The sequence below is a fragment of the Uloborus diversus genome, chromosome 3 (genome assembly GCF_026930045.1).
Source record: "Uloborus diversus isolate 005 chromosome 3, Udiv.v.3.1, whole genome shotgun sequence".
Taxonomy (NCBI): Eukaryota; Metazoa; Arthropoda; class Arachnida; order Araneae; family Uloboridae; genus Uloborus; species Uloborus diversus.
In genome coordinates this window covers 29,714,043-29,729,317 of record NC_072733.1, presented here as the reverse complement: position 1 = coordinate 29,729,317, position 15,275 = coordinate 29,714,043, and the positions used below count along the sequence as shown (strand labels likewise).

The following is a 15,275-nucleotide window of genomic DNA, read 5'->3' as shown; positions in this document are numbered from 1 at the left end:
TGGGCCCACGCTCCCTACCTTTGAACACAGAAAATATGACTTTTTAAAAAAATGTTATATTTCTAACAAATGTAGATAGCAGAAAATTAGTATTGCTTCACTGCAACAAAGGAAGATAAATTGTACCATAAGTACAAAAAGTTGTCACAATTTGCTTTTAAAAGGTCACAACCAGCCTCGGTCTCCCCTACTGTGAATTCTATTGTATTCATTATGTTTAATCGTCTTACGTAGCTACTATGTAATGTAAATAAAATCTGAAACATGGTTTTCCATACTTTTTTTTATTTGTAAAGATTCACTATGTATATTTTTAAAATACATTTATTTAATAACATTGTGGAAATTTCCAAAAAATGAAATTCGCACTGCAAATGAATTAAATAACTGAAATATGTATTTCATTATTAACATTTTGTAAAATAATTTGAATAACAAAATGCAACCATATTTTCAGTATTCATTTTCTAAACAAGTGCATTCTTTAGTTATTAAACAACTTGATGTTAAGAAAATATTTCGAATTGTTGGAGATTAAGTAAATGATTAAATAATTAACGATTCTCAAACAAAACTGTATTCAAATATTCATTCGTACAATAAAGTAAGGCACTTTTGCTTTAAGTGTTCATTAGTCATCAAGAGAAAGGATGCATAAAATGATTCATTAGAAATTGACCAGAGAATACGTTATAAAATTAGTTTAGGTTCCAGTTTATGCAGATGTAGACTTTGCATGAATACCTTTTTTTTTTTTTTTTTTGGTTTAAACTACAAACTTGGTTATTGGTCCCCACTACTTGACAATTTACGCCACTTATTTCAGAGAATTATTTAAGTGGATTGGCACACCAAAACATATTCAATAGTAAAAATACGAACACAGTATTATTTGAGAACCGATACAGCAAAAACAGTTGAACTCACTAATGGAAAATGTTCATTTAATAAAAAAGAAGTCTCATGCAAAATAGTTTTTCAGTAAATGTTTATAGCAGTAACTGATGATAGGTGCATTAACTTCCGTATTTTAAAGCAATAATCAAAGAAGTTGTTTAGCATCATTAAAAGCAAGAGAATGCAAGCATGCTTATTGGCTTCCTTCAGTAAATGGTACTTGTGTTTGTTAATACAATTTAGTAGGAACTGTTCGATAACAAATTATCAACATTTAGAGGCTGAGGATTAGTCGAGGGAACTTTATCCACTTTCTTGTATTAGTTTCAAAAGGACCAGTAGAGATTATATTTTTAGCACCAGCAGTGGCATGTAAAAGTAAAAATTCTGCAAAGCTGAACACACAGCACAGCCATCCATTTTACACAATTAGCAGCAATAATTTGTTTTTTTGATAGACATGTCCTCAGATGTTCCTGGAAATCCGAGCACAGTCAAATAAAGCTAGATGTCTAAAGCTGAAGGAGTCGGAATTACATGAGCTTCTTCTTAGCACATTCAGGGCACAAAATTTGGGGACCATCAGTGATGAAGCCCTTGCCTACGAGAGAGGATTTGCATTCGGCACAAATGAAGCAATCATTGTGCCATGTACGCTCTTCGAAAGAGATAAAACGAGTTCCACCGATGCCTGCAAGAGAAGGAAAGATTAGAACTAAGTCCAACATCTATTAATAGATAAAGTAGAGTTATTGGAATAAACGGCATGAATTAAACAATATAATTAGAAAATTCCTCGTTAACAGGTATATCAATCAGACACACAACCCTCCTCCCCACAAATACTTCAAATAGGCATGTTCTTTGTTTCATTTCATGAACCTTCTGAAGAACAGGGTTCTTCTGTGTAATGCAGCTCAATTTTGAAGATTTCCGGGAGGAAAAATTGAAAAAAAAATTTCCTCAACAATGGACGATCGCATAAGGTACTTCCGTCTGTTAGTAATTAAAAAAAGGAAAAAATAATAATTGGTGTTTCTGACAATCTTCAAAATTTAATTGCAAAACTAGAGAATGTTCTTCAGAAAGTTCATCTAATGAACAAGAATCTAACGTATTTGAAGTATTTGTAGAGGGTGTTTTGTGCAACAATCCGTACGTCTATTGAAATTAGATTGCCCGATTAGCGTAAACTACGCTATTATTGAACTGCCTATAGCTTTAATTATTTGGTTGATTGATGAAATGGTGGCCTTGGGACCAAGCTCACGTAAGAGGACATTTCACCCCACTGTTATGGAATTACCCCAGAATACTGAGTTGATTTTTTTTTCTTCAGAAGTATTCTTTCTTACTGAAAGGAAGAAATGAACATGTCTTAGGGAAATAAAAGTTACTTTAACAAGGAAAATAAATGTTAGGAAAAAACCTTAGTCATTTTAAAAATAAATCTTTAAGTTAAAAACCTTTAACAGTTGCAGATTCTTGGTCAGTTAATTTGTTCCGCCTCCCTTCTGAAAATAAGAATGCTGTGCACGAAGTCCCCCCCCCCCCATCGAAAATCATTACAGATAGTCTCAAATTTTGTTTCCTGATCTTCAATTTTGTGGAGATTATTCAGGGGGAAGAGTCCCCGAACACCCCGCCATCTAACAGCACCGAAGATCGTCTAAGTAGCGATTTTTAATCTTCAGTTTCAAAAAATTACCAGGCCCTTAACCTTATCAAATATAGCCTAAAACTGCATTTTTTACAGTTCAATTTCGAAAAATTCCTATGGAGGTGCCCTCGAAATCCGTCCCTCTAATATCAATAAAGAGTGACGAAAATTGTGTTTTCAAAGCTACAATTTCGCTAATTTTTAGGGCATGAACTCCTGAATTTTTCCCTTTAACATCATTGAAGGAAGTCTAAAACCTTTGTTTTAAAGATTTCAATTTCAAAAAATTTCCAGAGGAGAGTCCTCCGCCCCGGAACTCCCCTCTCTTTAATATCTTCAGACTGTCAAAAATTTCGTTTTTGGAGCTTCAATTTTCAAACAATGGGTGGGGGTGGTGTTTGCACCGGTGGCATTTTCTGAACCCCAGTTCTTTCTTTAACGTCCACAAATGCAGTCTATAATCGCGTTTTTAACAAATAAATTCCAAAAAAAAAAAAAAAAATGGGGAAGACCTCGAGCATTTGTTTCCTTTAACATAACCAAAGATCGTCTCCCAGTTTTGACCTCCCAGTGGTTCTGTTAGTTTTTGTGTGTATGTGTGTATATACACTCAGGAACATTGAATAGCGCCCCAAGAAGAAAGCATTGGATTGAAGTGAAATTTAATGTACAGAATAATACAGATGAGAGATGAACTTGATTCCAAAATCTTGACAATTGAACAAATACAGGCTAAGAAATGAGATAAATACAGTGCAACTTCAATAGCGCGTTGGACCCCTTTTTGCTGCAATACAGGCCGCAATACGGTACGGCATTGAGCTAATTAAATGTCTGATGTTGTTCTGAGGCCGATGGACTCCCAAATTTTTAACAGCCACTTCTAAACCTTGCACAGAGTAGCACGGCGACATTTGGCGTTTCAGCTGATCCCATAAATGCTCTATAGGGGACAAGTCAGCCATGGAAGAGTCTCAAACGGACGTAAGAAGTCTTGAGCAACTCTAGCTGTATGCGGGCGAGCATTATGTTGATGAAAAATTGCCCGTGGGAGGCCATTTAGGATTGGTCCTAGATGTGGTTGCAGAATAACATTCACGTATAACACTGGCCCGTTAAGGTTTCACGCACCACAACTAGAGTGGGCCAGGTATCATAGGCTATAGCCTCCCAGACCACTATTCCCGCTGTGCGGACAGTGTGTCGTATGATACAATGGGTGGTGTGGTACCTTTCTTCAGGGCGCCTACTCATCCGTGCACGGATGCCCTCTGACCCCAAAATGAATCGGGATTCATCACTGAGCACCACCTTTTGCCTATCAGTGACATCCCACATCGCTCTGAATTCGCACCATTGCAGACAGAGTTGCCATGTTTTGGTGTTAAAGGGAGTACATGAAAAGGGCGCTTGGGCTGCAGATTTATTTCCGCAAGGCGTTTAGAAATGGTTCGGGGAACAACTACTACCCCTACATCTGCTTGTACGGTGAAACAAGTCACAGTGGGATCCACGAGCGCTTGCCGCACGATCCTTCTATCCTCTTTCCTCGTGGTCTTCCTGGTCATTCCAGACTCGGTTTTTTGCACGTGGGTACCATCTCGTCTCCACTGCCTCCAACAGTTTTTAACGGAACACTCCAAACGATTCACTTGGGCAGCAACACGGCTCCTCGACCAGCCAATAATCAATCCACTCTTAAACTAGCTTAGCTGTAAGAAACGCTTTCTAACTCATCTACCTGGCATCCTTCACTCATTCAAGTTCTCCGACTATCCGGATGTATTCGTAACATTTATAAATCTTATATTATGCACTGGTTTATCTAGCACCTTTTTCCCGATTTCACCGGTGCTGTAGGGTAAACTGTCATGCGCATTGACACCAAACTTGGATCATTTGCATATCAGATGTCACTCTTCTTATATGCAAAATTTCGCGATTGTACCTTTCTTATTTCTTGGGGCGCTATTTTCAATGTTCCTGAGTGTGTATTACATATACTATATGTCTGAGGGAAAATTCTTAAAAGTGCTCTCCCCCCCCTCCCTTTTTTAAACGAAACAAAAAATATATTTTCCGGTTGTGCACCCGCTCTTCTTGGAACTTCAATGGTCTTCGCTTCAACTTTCAGGAGAGAGTTCTGAACCCTCTATTTTTAATAAAGATGGAATGCAATCGTGTTTTTAAGACTACAATTCCAAAACATTTTTTTAAGAATCGCCATCCCCCTTCCGCTAACTTCATCGAAGATCGACTGAAATCGCGTTTATGGCGGGTGAACTGTCCCTCAAAGGACCACCCCCATCGCCTCTCCTTTCATCCGCGCTTGTATTTTTGTTATTAAGGCTATACTAAAACAATTGTTTACACTGAAAACGTTATGCGCATCAATTACTTTTATCGCAATAATAAATCATAATACCGTGTTCGACGATTTTTCTTTTTACTGGGGCGAGGGGAGGGGGGAGGGGCACCAGAAATTAACGACTTAAGTGTCACCCGTTCTGGGAACTCCACTACAAAATCTCATTATGTCCTACATTAGTTTATTTAAATTATTTTTCGCTTCCAGTAGCAATGCATTTTTTCCCAAACGGAAAAAAAAAAAACTGAATGTTCAAAAGAAAAAACGATGTGAATAACGAACAAAAATGTGATTTTCCCTCTTTATGAACTCATTTGGAGGGGGGGGGGGCGCCGAAATTGGAAAAAAATTGCCCCCTCCTGAGCCGAATCCTGGATCCGCGCCTGAGCGGAAGAGTCAGTTGGAGAAGCGTTATACAAATTTGCAATCAAATTATATGTGGCCAAAACTTGAGCACTCTCCCTGTTGGGATTGGAACCTAGATCATTCATGCCATTTTTTAATCACTATGACACAGAAGTATGTTTAGCTCTAAGATTTTTTTTTTTAATATTTGTTGCTCTCCTAGAGCTATATTTTAACTAGAGCGCAAGCTAGTCATATATTTTTGCTCCACACATGAACTACTATTGACTTGACTGCAACTGCATGACTGTCTAAAGCGCACCAACGTAGGTAAACACGTACTTTAACTTCACCATGAGGTGGCAAGAAAGATGCCAAACATAGAACCTCCCTCCCTATCCCTTATTTGAGCATTATCTTCTCCTTATTTCGACAGCCTCTTTTTGCCTTCCGGATAAAGAAGCACGCTCTCTGGTTGTGTACTTAGGTTAGCTCTATGGTTGCAATATAATATCTATTAATCTATTAGGGTTGTTCAAATGAAAAGGTACCAAACTTCTCAACAACGTAATCGTTATCATATTTGCGTATGCCGCTATAAGAGAACTTAGAGAGACATCTAGGGATGCGATTGGAGTATCCAGCGCGGATCGAAGTATGCGCGAACGCTCGCCTGTGCTGTGCTGTGCAGGAAAGAGGCTTTTAAAAAGAGCGCCGTCCATTTGGCCGCTTCTTTCGATCTACGAGATCCGATACTTGTTAAATTCCTCAAGCACAGGAGAATCATTAACTCTGTGAGTACACATTTTTACTGTGAGACACTCCAAGGCCTACGCAAGTTCATCAAGATTAAAAGACCAGGGCAGCTCAAAAAGAGTGGTTCTGCTCCGTGATGACGCGCGTCCACATGTCTCCAGGGTCACCCAGGCGGCACTGGCCAAGTTCAAAGGAAAGCAACTTGACCATCTGCCCTACAGCCCGGATATGTCGCCCTGCGATCTCCATGAGTTTGATCTTTTGAAAAGCATTGGAAAGGGATGCGCTTCAACTCGGACGACGAAGTCAAGGACACTGTGAAGGACTGGGTCTCGTCAAAACCACAGAAATTCTGGGAACAAGGAATCCTTCGGTTGGTTAATCAACGGGTTCCTTGTACTCCGACCCATGGCGCATAACTTCGAATAAAGTCTTCATTTAGACCCACACTATCGTTTGGTAACTTTTCATTTTAACACCCTATATATTTTAAAAAATTAAATGAAATTGAACAACTATTTTCAAATTCGGATTTCAAAACTTACTTAATGGTGTACATTGTGCGCACAGCTTCAGTTGCATGTTGAGGTGACAATCTCATCGTAATCAAAAATTAAAAATCTTTACATCATATTAGAAAAAAAACGAGATGATGTGTGCATCACATGACTTCCTTTTACACCAATTTAATGTTATTCCCCCATTATTGGAAAATTTAATGTGATTCAATAGTTAACTCTCTAAATATCATCAACAGTGGAAAATTTGAAACCAGGTTTTAAAAAAAAATCGCCAAAATTTGTCGCCAAGTTGGCGACAAAACGTGGCGACCAAAAGACTGGCGATATATCGCCAAGTGTCCGACAAATTATAACAACACTTGTTTGCATCGAAATTAACAATGATTTCCCCCTAAAAAGGCGTGAAACACCCCCCTTTAGAGCAAATGAATGCAACCAAAAAGGGAGATGCACAACTAGACTCCACTAGGAGTCTACGTACCAAATTTCAACTTTCTAGGACATACCGTTCTTGAGGTATGCGACATACATACGCACATACATACATACGTACATGCGGACGTCACGAGAAAAGTCGTTGTAATTAACTCGGGGAATGTCAAGATGGATATTTCGGGTGTGTATACGTTCTTAGGCACTTAAACGCGTGTGGTCAGGTTGAACACTCACATTAATCACACTCAACATTAATTCTGGGGTGAGCAAAATGGAAATTAAGGCCGAATTTTGAGTGAAAATTTTTTCGCGAATACAATACTTCCTTTTTTGTGAAAGGAAGTAAAAATATAACTTTTAACGCACGTTCATAAGCAACAAGCACCTATTTCTTCTTATTTCTATCTTAACTGTTACATCATAGTCGGTGTATTAAAGAATTGAAGCCGGAAAACTTCGACTAACTATCGCTTTCAGAAGCACCGAAAAGAAACGTTGGCAACATTTTTAAGAGAGACTAAAACCGAAGCATTAAGCAAAGAATGACATTTTCTCCAATGGGAAACCATACTAAGATGAGCGTAAGATATAGATCTAAATTGAAATCAAGGTTTCTAGGTATTTTTTATGATAGCCAAGTAAGCGCGTTGTGCTCTTTTTAAGCAGCAACTAAACCGAGACTTTTAAAAACAGTTCACGGTAAGCAAGTTTTAGCCAGTGAGGATTTCAAGTAAAATTTCAGGGTATATAAAAAACAAATCTGTACTATCAGTAGAGTTATGTTAAGTTGAAAATAAAAGCATGTATTTTTTCTTGCAGTTAGTAATTTATTAGCCGTAAAAACAGATTTTATCACTATTTCTTTTCATGGTAGAAAATTATAAGCTTTTTTACGTTTATACAGTAAAATAAAGACATTACAGCAAACGAAAAGTTTATAGATTCTTAATTTTGCTTGAAAGTAATTGAAAATTTCTAACTAAATATATTATTTGCATCAAAGCTAAAAATCCTGCTTTTTGTTTTTTCTTACATGATATCTAGAGTAATCTACAATTTACGTTAAACTACGTAATACTATACTGCTTACTATATGTTAACTACTCCCAGAATAAAAAACTGAAGGATGTAGCGCTTTTGCACGAGTTATCAACTGGTAATACGAAGAAAATATTTATTCCCTCACAATTCCTTAAGCAAATAATCAAAATAACAATGTAAACAATATTGCATAAACCATCTTAAATAAAACATTATGGATTTAAAATTTTAAACACCTCTTACTTCAATTGATCTTCCTAGAAAAAATACCAGTCTGAACGTATCCATATAGTCTATATCAGCTAACTCAGGGTTGCAGCAAATATTTTCTTGATTACTCTTCAAGCTGAATGATCCCTATGTGATTTTACCATACCAACCAATTCTTTTGTGCATGATATATGTAATACACTTGGATATCAGTAATGTGTATCCGTAAAGAGGAAGTATAAAATAAATTACACTACTTTGACGAGGTCAACTGGGGCCAGCACGAAAAACGAAAAGCAGCTCCTCAGCAGCGGAGCAGATGGTTCATACGTGGTGATCACAATTAGTTTAGGAAGCTAAGCAACTCTTAAGAGACTTTCTGGTAGTCATTGACCATTCTCCTAAACATCGTATTAGTTTTCTATTCTTGTATTTGATGTCCGTGTAAATTAAAGTTTTGTAGTTTTAATACAGAATCCTAAAAAATAAAACACGAAAAAAAAAAAAAAAAAACTCAGGTAAAATTCTATAAGGCGATGGAAACGTTGATATTTTTATATGGATCAGAGACCTGGACTGTTAACAACAATAAACAATCCAGAATTCAAGTCTCAGAAAATAAATTTTAGAAGAAAAACTCAGGTAAAATTTTATAAGGCGATGGTAACGCTGATATTTTTATATGGATCAGAGACTTGGACTGTTAACACCGATGAACAATCCAGAATTCAACCCTCAGAAATGAAATTTCAGAAGGTGGTAAAGAAGTGCACAAGAATGGACGACTAAATGATGATTACATACGCAAAAACTTGAAGATATATGACATTAACCATAAAATAATAGAGTATCAGGGTAAATGAAAGAGATATGTGTGAAACCAACGGACGATGAGCGACTACGAAAAATACCCATTGAACTACAGACCTAGAGGCCGTCGAGATTGAAGCAGACCAACGCTCCAGTGGATTGATCAAAAAAGGCTTAAAAAGACTTTGAGTTTAATCCATGATGATGATGTAGTTCTAATATTTAAAAGTTGCATGAAAATTTTTCGCATCGAGACTTACTCGATTGAAATATACCATTATATGCCATTTTTCAGTCGCGTACATCTCGAAAACGGGAAAGTTACGAAATAATAGACCTTCACCATCGGATTCAGTGCTCTCGATATATACAGGAAACATTTTTCTTCTTTTTTTCTTCTGAAAAAAAAAAGTTCCGTACCATTCCCTCGTAAGCAATAGTCATAAATATGATTTTCTTTTATGAATAAAATTTCTGCGAATACCGAAGAGAAGTGCAAATAAATGAATTTATCCTTCGAACAAAGTCTTATAAACTATCAGATAGACATAAAGCCATTTAATGGATAGAAAGCTTTTCAATATTCTACAAGAGAAAAAGGTGGAAAAAAATCGTCAACTAAATTGGTCATCACAAATATGTGATTACGACACTGTTTTGGTCTAAATGAATTGAAGCGCATAGCCTTGAAAAAGATTTTTAAAAAGCCCTCTATTTTACATTTAATTTCAGCAAAATGAACGAAAACGCATGTTTTAGATATCGTTCTGAAAGTCTCTCATGATGCTGCCACAAAACACAGTATCTGATAAACCATCTATTTTCACCTTTTTATTTAATTTTCACCATTTGTATAAATTTTCTTCCATATTCATAACAAAAAGATCATTTTTAATGAAACAAGATGTTTAACATAGTAATCCATTATTTAGTTCTAGTGATAATCGCTTATGGATCATTTAGGGGAAGTTTTGAAAGTTGATAAAGATGTTTCTTTACTTTTCTTGCTCAATGTGTTTTTGCTCTTTAATTCATGTAAAACAATAATTTAAATGTATATTTTATTTAGAGTACAAATAAACTAGTTTGATTCATATGTCTGTATTTGCACGCAAGTTATTAAAAATTAAAGATGAAATGAAAATTAAAATCTTGAAAAATAATGTAACAATTTTTGATTATGAACATGGAAACAATGTGATGAACCTGAAATACTCTCACTTTATAATTAATATGAAAAAGGAAACACAAAACATTAATATGCACATTCAATGGAATAAATAACTCATGATATAAACTGCAAAAATATTTAATACAACACAAGAAATTAAGAATTTAAAAAATATTCTTTCATTCGAAAATTCTTGTTCTGTTTGAATCAGAAAATTTACGGCACCTTTGAAAGTTTTGTAATAAGCCTTTTATGTGTTTTGCTGGGGGCAGACATTAAATGATAACCCCATTAGAGTTCTTGGCATATTTTTTTCTCAAGTGATATGTTAAAAACATCAATCGGCAAAAATATGAAATTCTAATTATTTCGCATTTTAATTCAAAATATTAAATTAAATTCATAGAAGCTCATCACAGCCTAAATTTTGTCCATACAAAACCAGGTGTAGTTTACTAATAAAGTTTAACAAATATGCTTCAAATATTTTGCCCTTAATTGGCGATTCCAAGAATCTTTTTTAACGCCCTTATTTCTATTAAAAAGGTTTCAGGCATATGCCTGATGACCTGCTGACTTTAATGCCTGATGACTTTAATGCTCTTATTTCTATTAAAAAGGGTAAAAGGGTTTCAGGCACATGCCGAAAACATGAAAACTTAAAAGTAAAAGAGATCTTCAGTTTTTATTTCTTTCACTTGCAAAAAAAAAAAAAATCAAATACATGCATGACAGGCGTTTTAAAAAAAATATTGCAAGACTTTAACAAGCAGTAATTGGCCGTCCAACTTTTTGTTCGTAGTTTTATTACAGTCATTATATCATAACGCTGACTTCAGACCAGCCGCAATAAAATCAGGTTTTGAGGTTGCACATTGTGTTAAAGGTGTCATTTTTGCTCACAGTACCCATGCGTAAGACCTGGGCAATAGAAATTTTGTTTCTGTTGTTTCCAATGGTAATATCCATTATACGACTAAGTGACTAAAATAAATTTTACACTTTCAAAGGTTTATTTTCAAATGAAATTTTAGATCTCCACTCAACATTTAAGCAATCCTAAAACTAAAAGGTAAATACTGTTAGTAGATAATATTTTAAACATTTATTTGTTTTTGTTTTTTTTTTGTTTTTTTAATGCAAGAGCATTTTTTATTGACAATACTTACTAACAGTTTCAAATAAATATTAGTATAGTACATTGATGCATAGAACTATTTATATACAAAACAGACATGTTATTTACACAATGGCACATATTTAAAATATTTTTAAGTACAATGAACCTTAACTGATAAATTTTGTAATGAAACACACACACAAAATTGTTACCAATATGAGTTGTATTTCACGAGTGTAAATTTGTAATCAAGAACACAAGCAAATTCAGATCCATGTTCATACGAACAATTTCACACATTTAGCACAAAAATACATTTACTTACCAAGATCCAACAGCAATGTACTTAAGAACCAAAGGAAATCAAATTTAACTTACCTTTTAAAAAATCACAAGGATTTTTGGTGGACATACGGTGGAAAAATAGTAAAACACGAAACAATGAACCTTTTCGGTCTTTGAATAAACAGCCGAAAGTTCGCAGCATTTTAATATTTATACATATATTAGTAGATTAATAAAATATTCATACCAGTTATTGGTTTCTCACAAGCAACGCATTTCTTGGCGAAGAGCATTCCAAAGCAGTTGGCACAGTATGGTTTATCATCTCGAGATGTGAAACGTTGCCCGGCCAAACAAGTATCACATTGTGTGCAGCAAAAGCATTCCCGATGCCATGGTTCGTTACGATAAGTCACGCCACCACTAGTAATGATCTGAAACGATTAGAATGTTTTAATTCATTCTAACAGCTAACATAATTCAATAACGTTCCGAAAAGTTGAAACAGGCACAGCAATTAGTAGGCTCTTATCGTCTGCAGCTGAGCCTAAGATTTTGATTTAATTATTATTATTTTCAGTGTTCGCGTGAGTGGAAACGTTTCTCTCTCCTGTCCTTGTCCTTCCTTTGTGTGAATGTGTTGTTATGCTGTGAATGGTTGCCTACCCTATAAACGGGTCCTTATGGCATGTGTGTACTGGAGAAGTCGGACTTCACACCAAATTACGGTACAGTTGGAAAAGTGAAGCAGTGCACCCCAAATTGCCAACCTAGCTGGCACACGACAACAACAACAGTCGACAACAATCCAGCTCAAGAAGTCACCACAAAACGGCAATTATTGTCAAGCCATTGCTAGAATTTATGATCCCCTCGATTTCATTTCACCCTCTACAGTTTTAGCTAAAATTATGATGCAGAAATTATGGTTATGCAAGTCAAAATGGGATGACAGTATCTTTAAAGAATGGACAAGTTTTGCCTCACAGCTTCCAATACTTGAAAATATTCAAATGCCACGACATGTATTCATCCAAAATTCTGCAGTAAAATGTATTCATATTCACGGCTTTTGCGATGCTTCTCAAAATTCTTTTGCTGCTGTCCTTTACATGAGATCAGAATTTGAAGATGAGAAAGTCAAGATTAGTTTAATCGCCACGAAAACTAGAGTCGCACCACTAAAAACAATAACGCTTCCTTGTTTAGAGCTGTGTGCAGCTGTAATGTTAAGCCAACTCTACAAGAATGTAGTTGAAAATCTTGCCATTCATGTAGATGAGTCATTCTTTTGGACGGATTCCTAAATAGTGCTTGCTTGGATAAATTAAGAACCTCATAAATTTAAATCCTTCATTTCTAATAGGATATCACAAATTCATATTAATACTAAAGTCAATGCTTGGCATCACGTTGTAAGCAAGGAGAACCCTTGTGATTGTGCCTCAAGAAGACTCATGCCTTCAAAACTTCTTAATCATTCACTATGGTGGAAAGGTCCTTCTTGGCTTTCAGATTCGCCAATAGTTATCCCTCCACAAAATCAATCAGCTTCGGAAAACGAAAAAATCTCAGATGTTTCAGAGAAAACGGCAAGTTATTCTAATCAAGTAGAAGGCGAGTTAAGCTTCATTCATAACTATTCTTCGCTGAGTAAAATTACTAGAGTAGTTGTTTATTGTGTACGATTTATTCATAATGCAAAATGACGAAAATAATCGGAAAGCAGGTTCACTTATGACATTAGAATTACTTGACGCCACAACTCGCATTGTAAAGTTAGTCCAAGATTCAGAATTCAAATCGGGAATTCATGCTATTCTAACTAAAGGGAGTTTGCTAGCTAAAAGTTCTTTAATATCATTGAATCCTTTTCTTGACGAAAACGGTATTTTAAGAGTTGGTGGCAGACTTAAACACTCTAATGTGTCAAATGATCAAAAACATCCAATGCTACTTCCTAAAAATCATCACCTGTCGGATTTAATTATTGATTATTATCACAAACTCTCTCTTCGTGGAGGAACACAAGTTGTACTCTCACTCATCAGGCAGCGGTTTTGACTGATATCAGGAAGAGATAAAGTCAGAAGAAATATTCAGCGTTGTCTGACATGCTTCAAGATGAAGAAGAAAATTATGTGCCAAATAATGGGAGATTTACCTAAAGATCGCGTTCTTCCTTTCAGACCATTTCTCAAAACGAGTATAGATTTTGCAGGACTGATAATAACGAAGCCAAATCTCAAGAGAACAAAGGTTACCACAAAGTCATACATTGCTTTATTCATTTGCTTCACGACAAAAGCAGTTCATCTTGAAGTTGTGTCCGAACTAAGTACAGATTCATTCTTAGCGTGCCTCAGAAGATTTAAATCGAAAAGAGGGAAACCTTCAGACATATATACTGATAACGGCTCTAACTTTAAAGGTGCAAGAAACTATTTATACAGTCAAATGGAAATTCTTAAATCAGCATCAGTTCAGGACTTTGCTTCAGAAATGTTTATTAACTGGCATTTCATCCCACCCAGTGCACCTCATTTTGGAGGTATTTGGGAGTCTAACATCAAATCAATGAAGCAACATCTTTTCAAAGTATGTAAATCAGCAGTGCTTAATTATGAAGAATTATCAACTTTAATTATTCAGATTGAAGCCTATTGTCCAATAGGAGGGGGGGGGGAGTATGGTAGGTTCTTATCGTCTGCAGCTGAGCCTAAGATGTTGATTTTATTATTAATATTTTCAGTGCTCGCATGCCGCCTGCCTTGTCTAGTGGTCAGAGATGTCTGACTGCGACACGAAGGTCCAGGTTTGAATCCCGGCTCGGGCGTGGACGTACTTTCTCTCTCCTATCCTTGTCCTTCCTTTGTGTGATTGTGTTGTAATGCTGTGAATGGTTGCCTACCCTATAAACGGGTCCTTATGGCATGTGTGTACTGGAGAAGTCGGACTTCACACCAAATTACGGTACAGTTGAAAAAGTGAAGCAGTGCACCCCAAATTGCCAACCTAGCTGGCACACGACAACAACAACAGTGCTCGCGTGAGTGGCTACGTTTAAAAATTGTTTTTTCTTGATAGAACAAAAGATTCCGTAGTAGCGATAATTCAAGCTGCGTTACATTCTATTCTTTCCTAAATATCTCCTACATTCCTGAGTCATATTTATTCTGAATTCATGTTGTAAATGTTACTTTTTCGTGTGTTGTAATAAATGTTATGTAGTTATACAAGCATCTTTATTGCGAGCTCATCTTTCTCTATTTTGCTCATCTTAGCTGTTTTCAGACTCCTGTGTTAGACACTTTCTGACTCGAGATGTACATAAGGAGTGTACTACATACTCTACTCTACGTACTTATTTTATATTTACACCACTAAAAAGCAAAAAATAAATTATTTTCAAATAAAAAAGAACAGCCTTCAAAACACAAAGAGGAACTAAAATGTAAAAAATAATGGGTCATACTTACATACGATTTCTTAACCAAACGTATAAATCAAATTTATTTTACAATTCCAGTACAAAAATCAACTAAGCTAAACACCCAATTATAAAATAAACACTGATTTTAATTACTATACGATGAATTATTTTAATACCTAACTAATTATATACGATCTCTTAATTTTTAACAACATTTTGAAGT

The 15,275-nt window shown here is 35.7% G+C and overlaps 1 protein-coding gene across 1 annotated transcript in view; it reads right to left on the bottom strand.

The window, feature by feature from the left end:
- Positions 1–268: 268 nt before the first annotated feature.
- The window catches only part of LOC129218600 (prickle planar cell polarity protein 3-A-like), a 430,827-nt gene continuing 415,820 nt past the window's right edge, over positions 269–15,275 (bottom strand). The window contains exons 9-10 of the mRNA XM_054852918.1: positions 11,867–12,053; positions 269–1,588 (exon numbers count right to left, since the gene is read on the bottom strand). Of these exons, the coding sequence (XP_054708893.1) occupies positions 1,431–1,588; positions 11,867–12,053 (345 nt within the window). The 3' untranslated portion in view covers positions 269–1,430. The remainder of the gene's footprint in view (positions 1,589–11,866; positions 12,054–15,275) is intronic.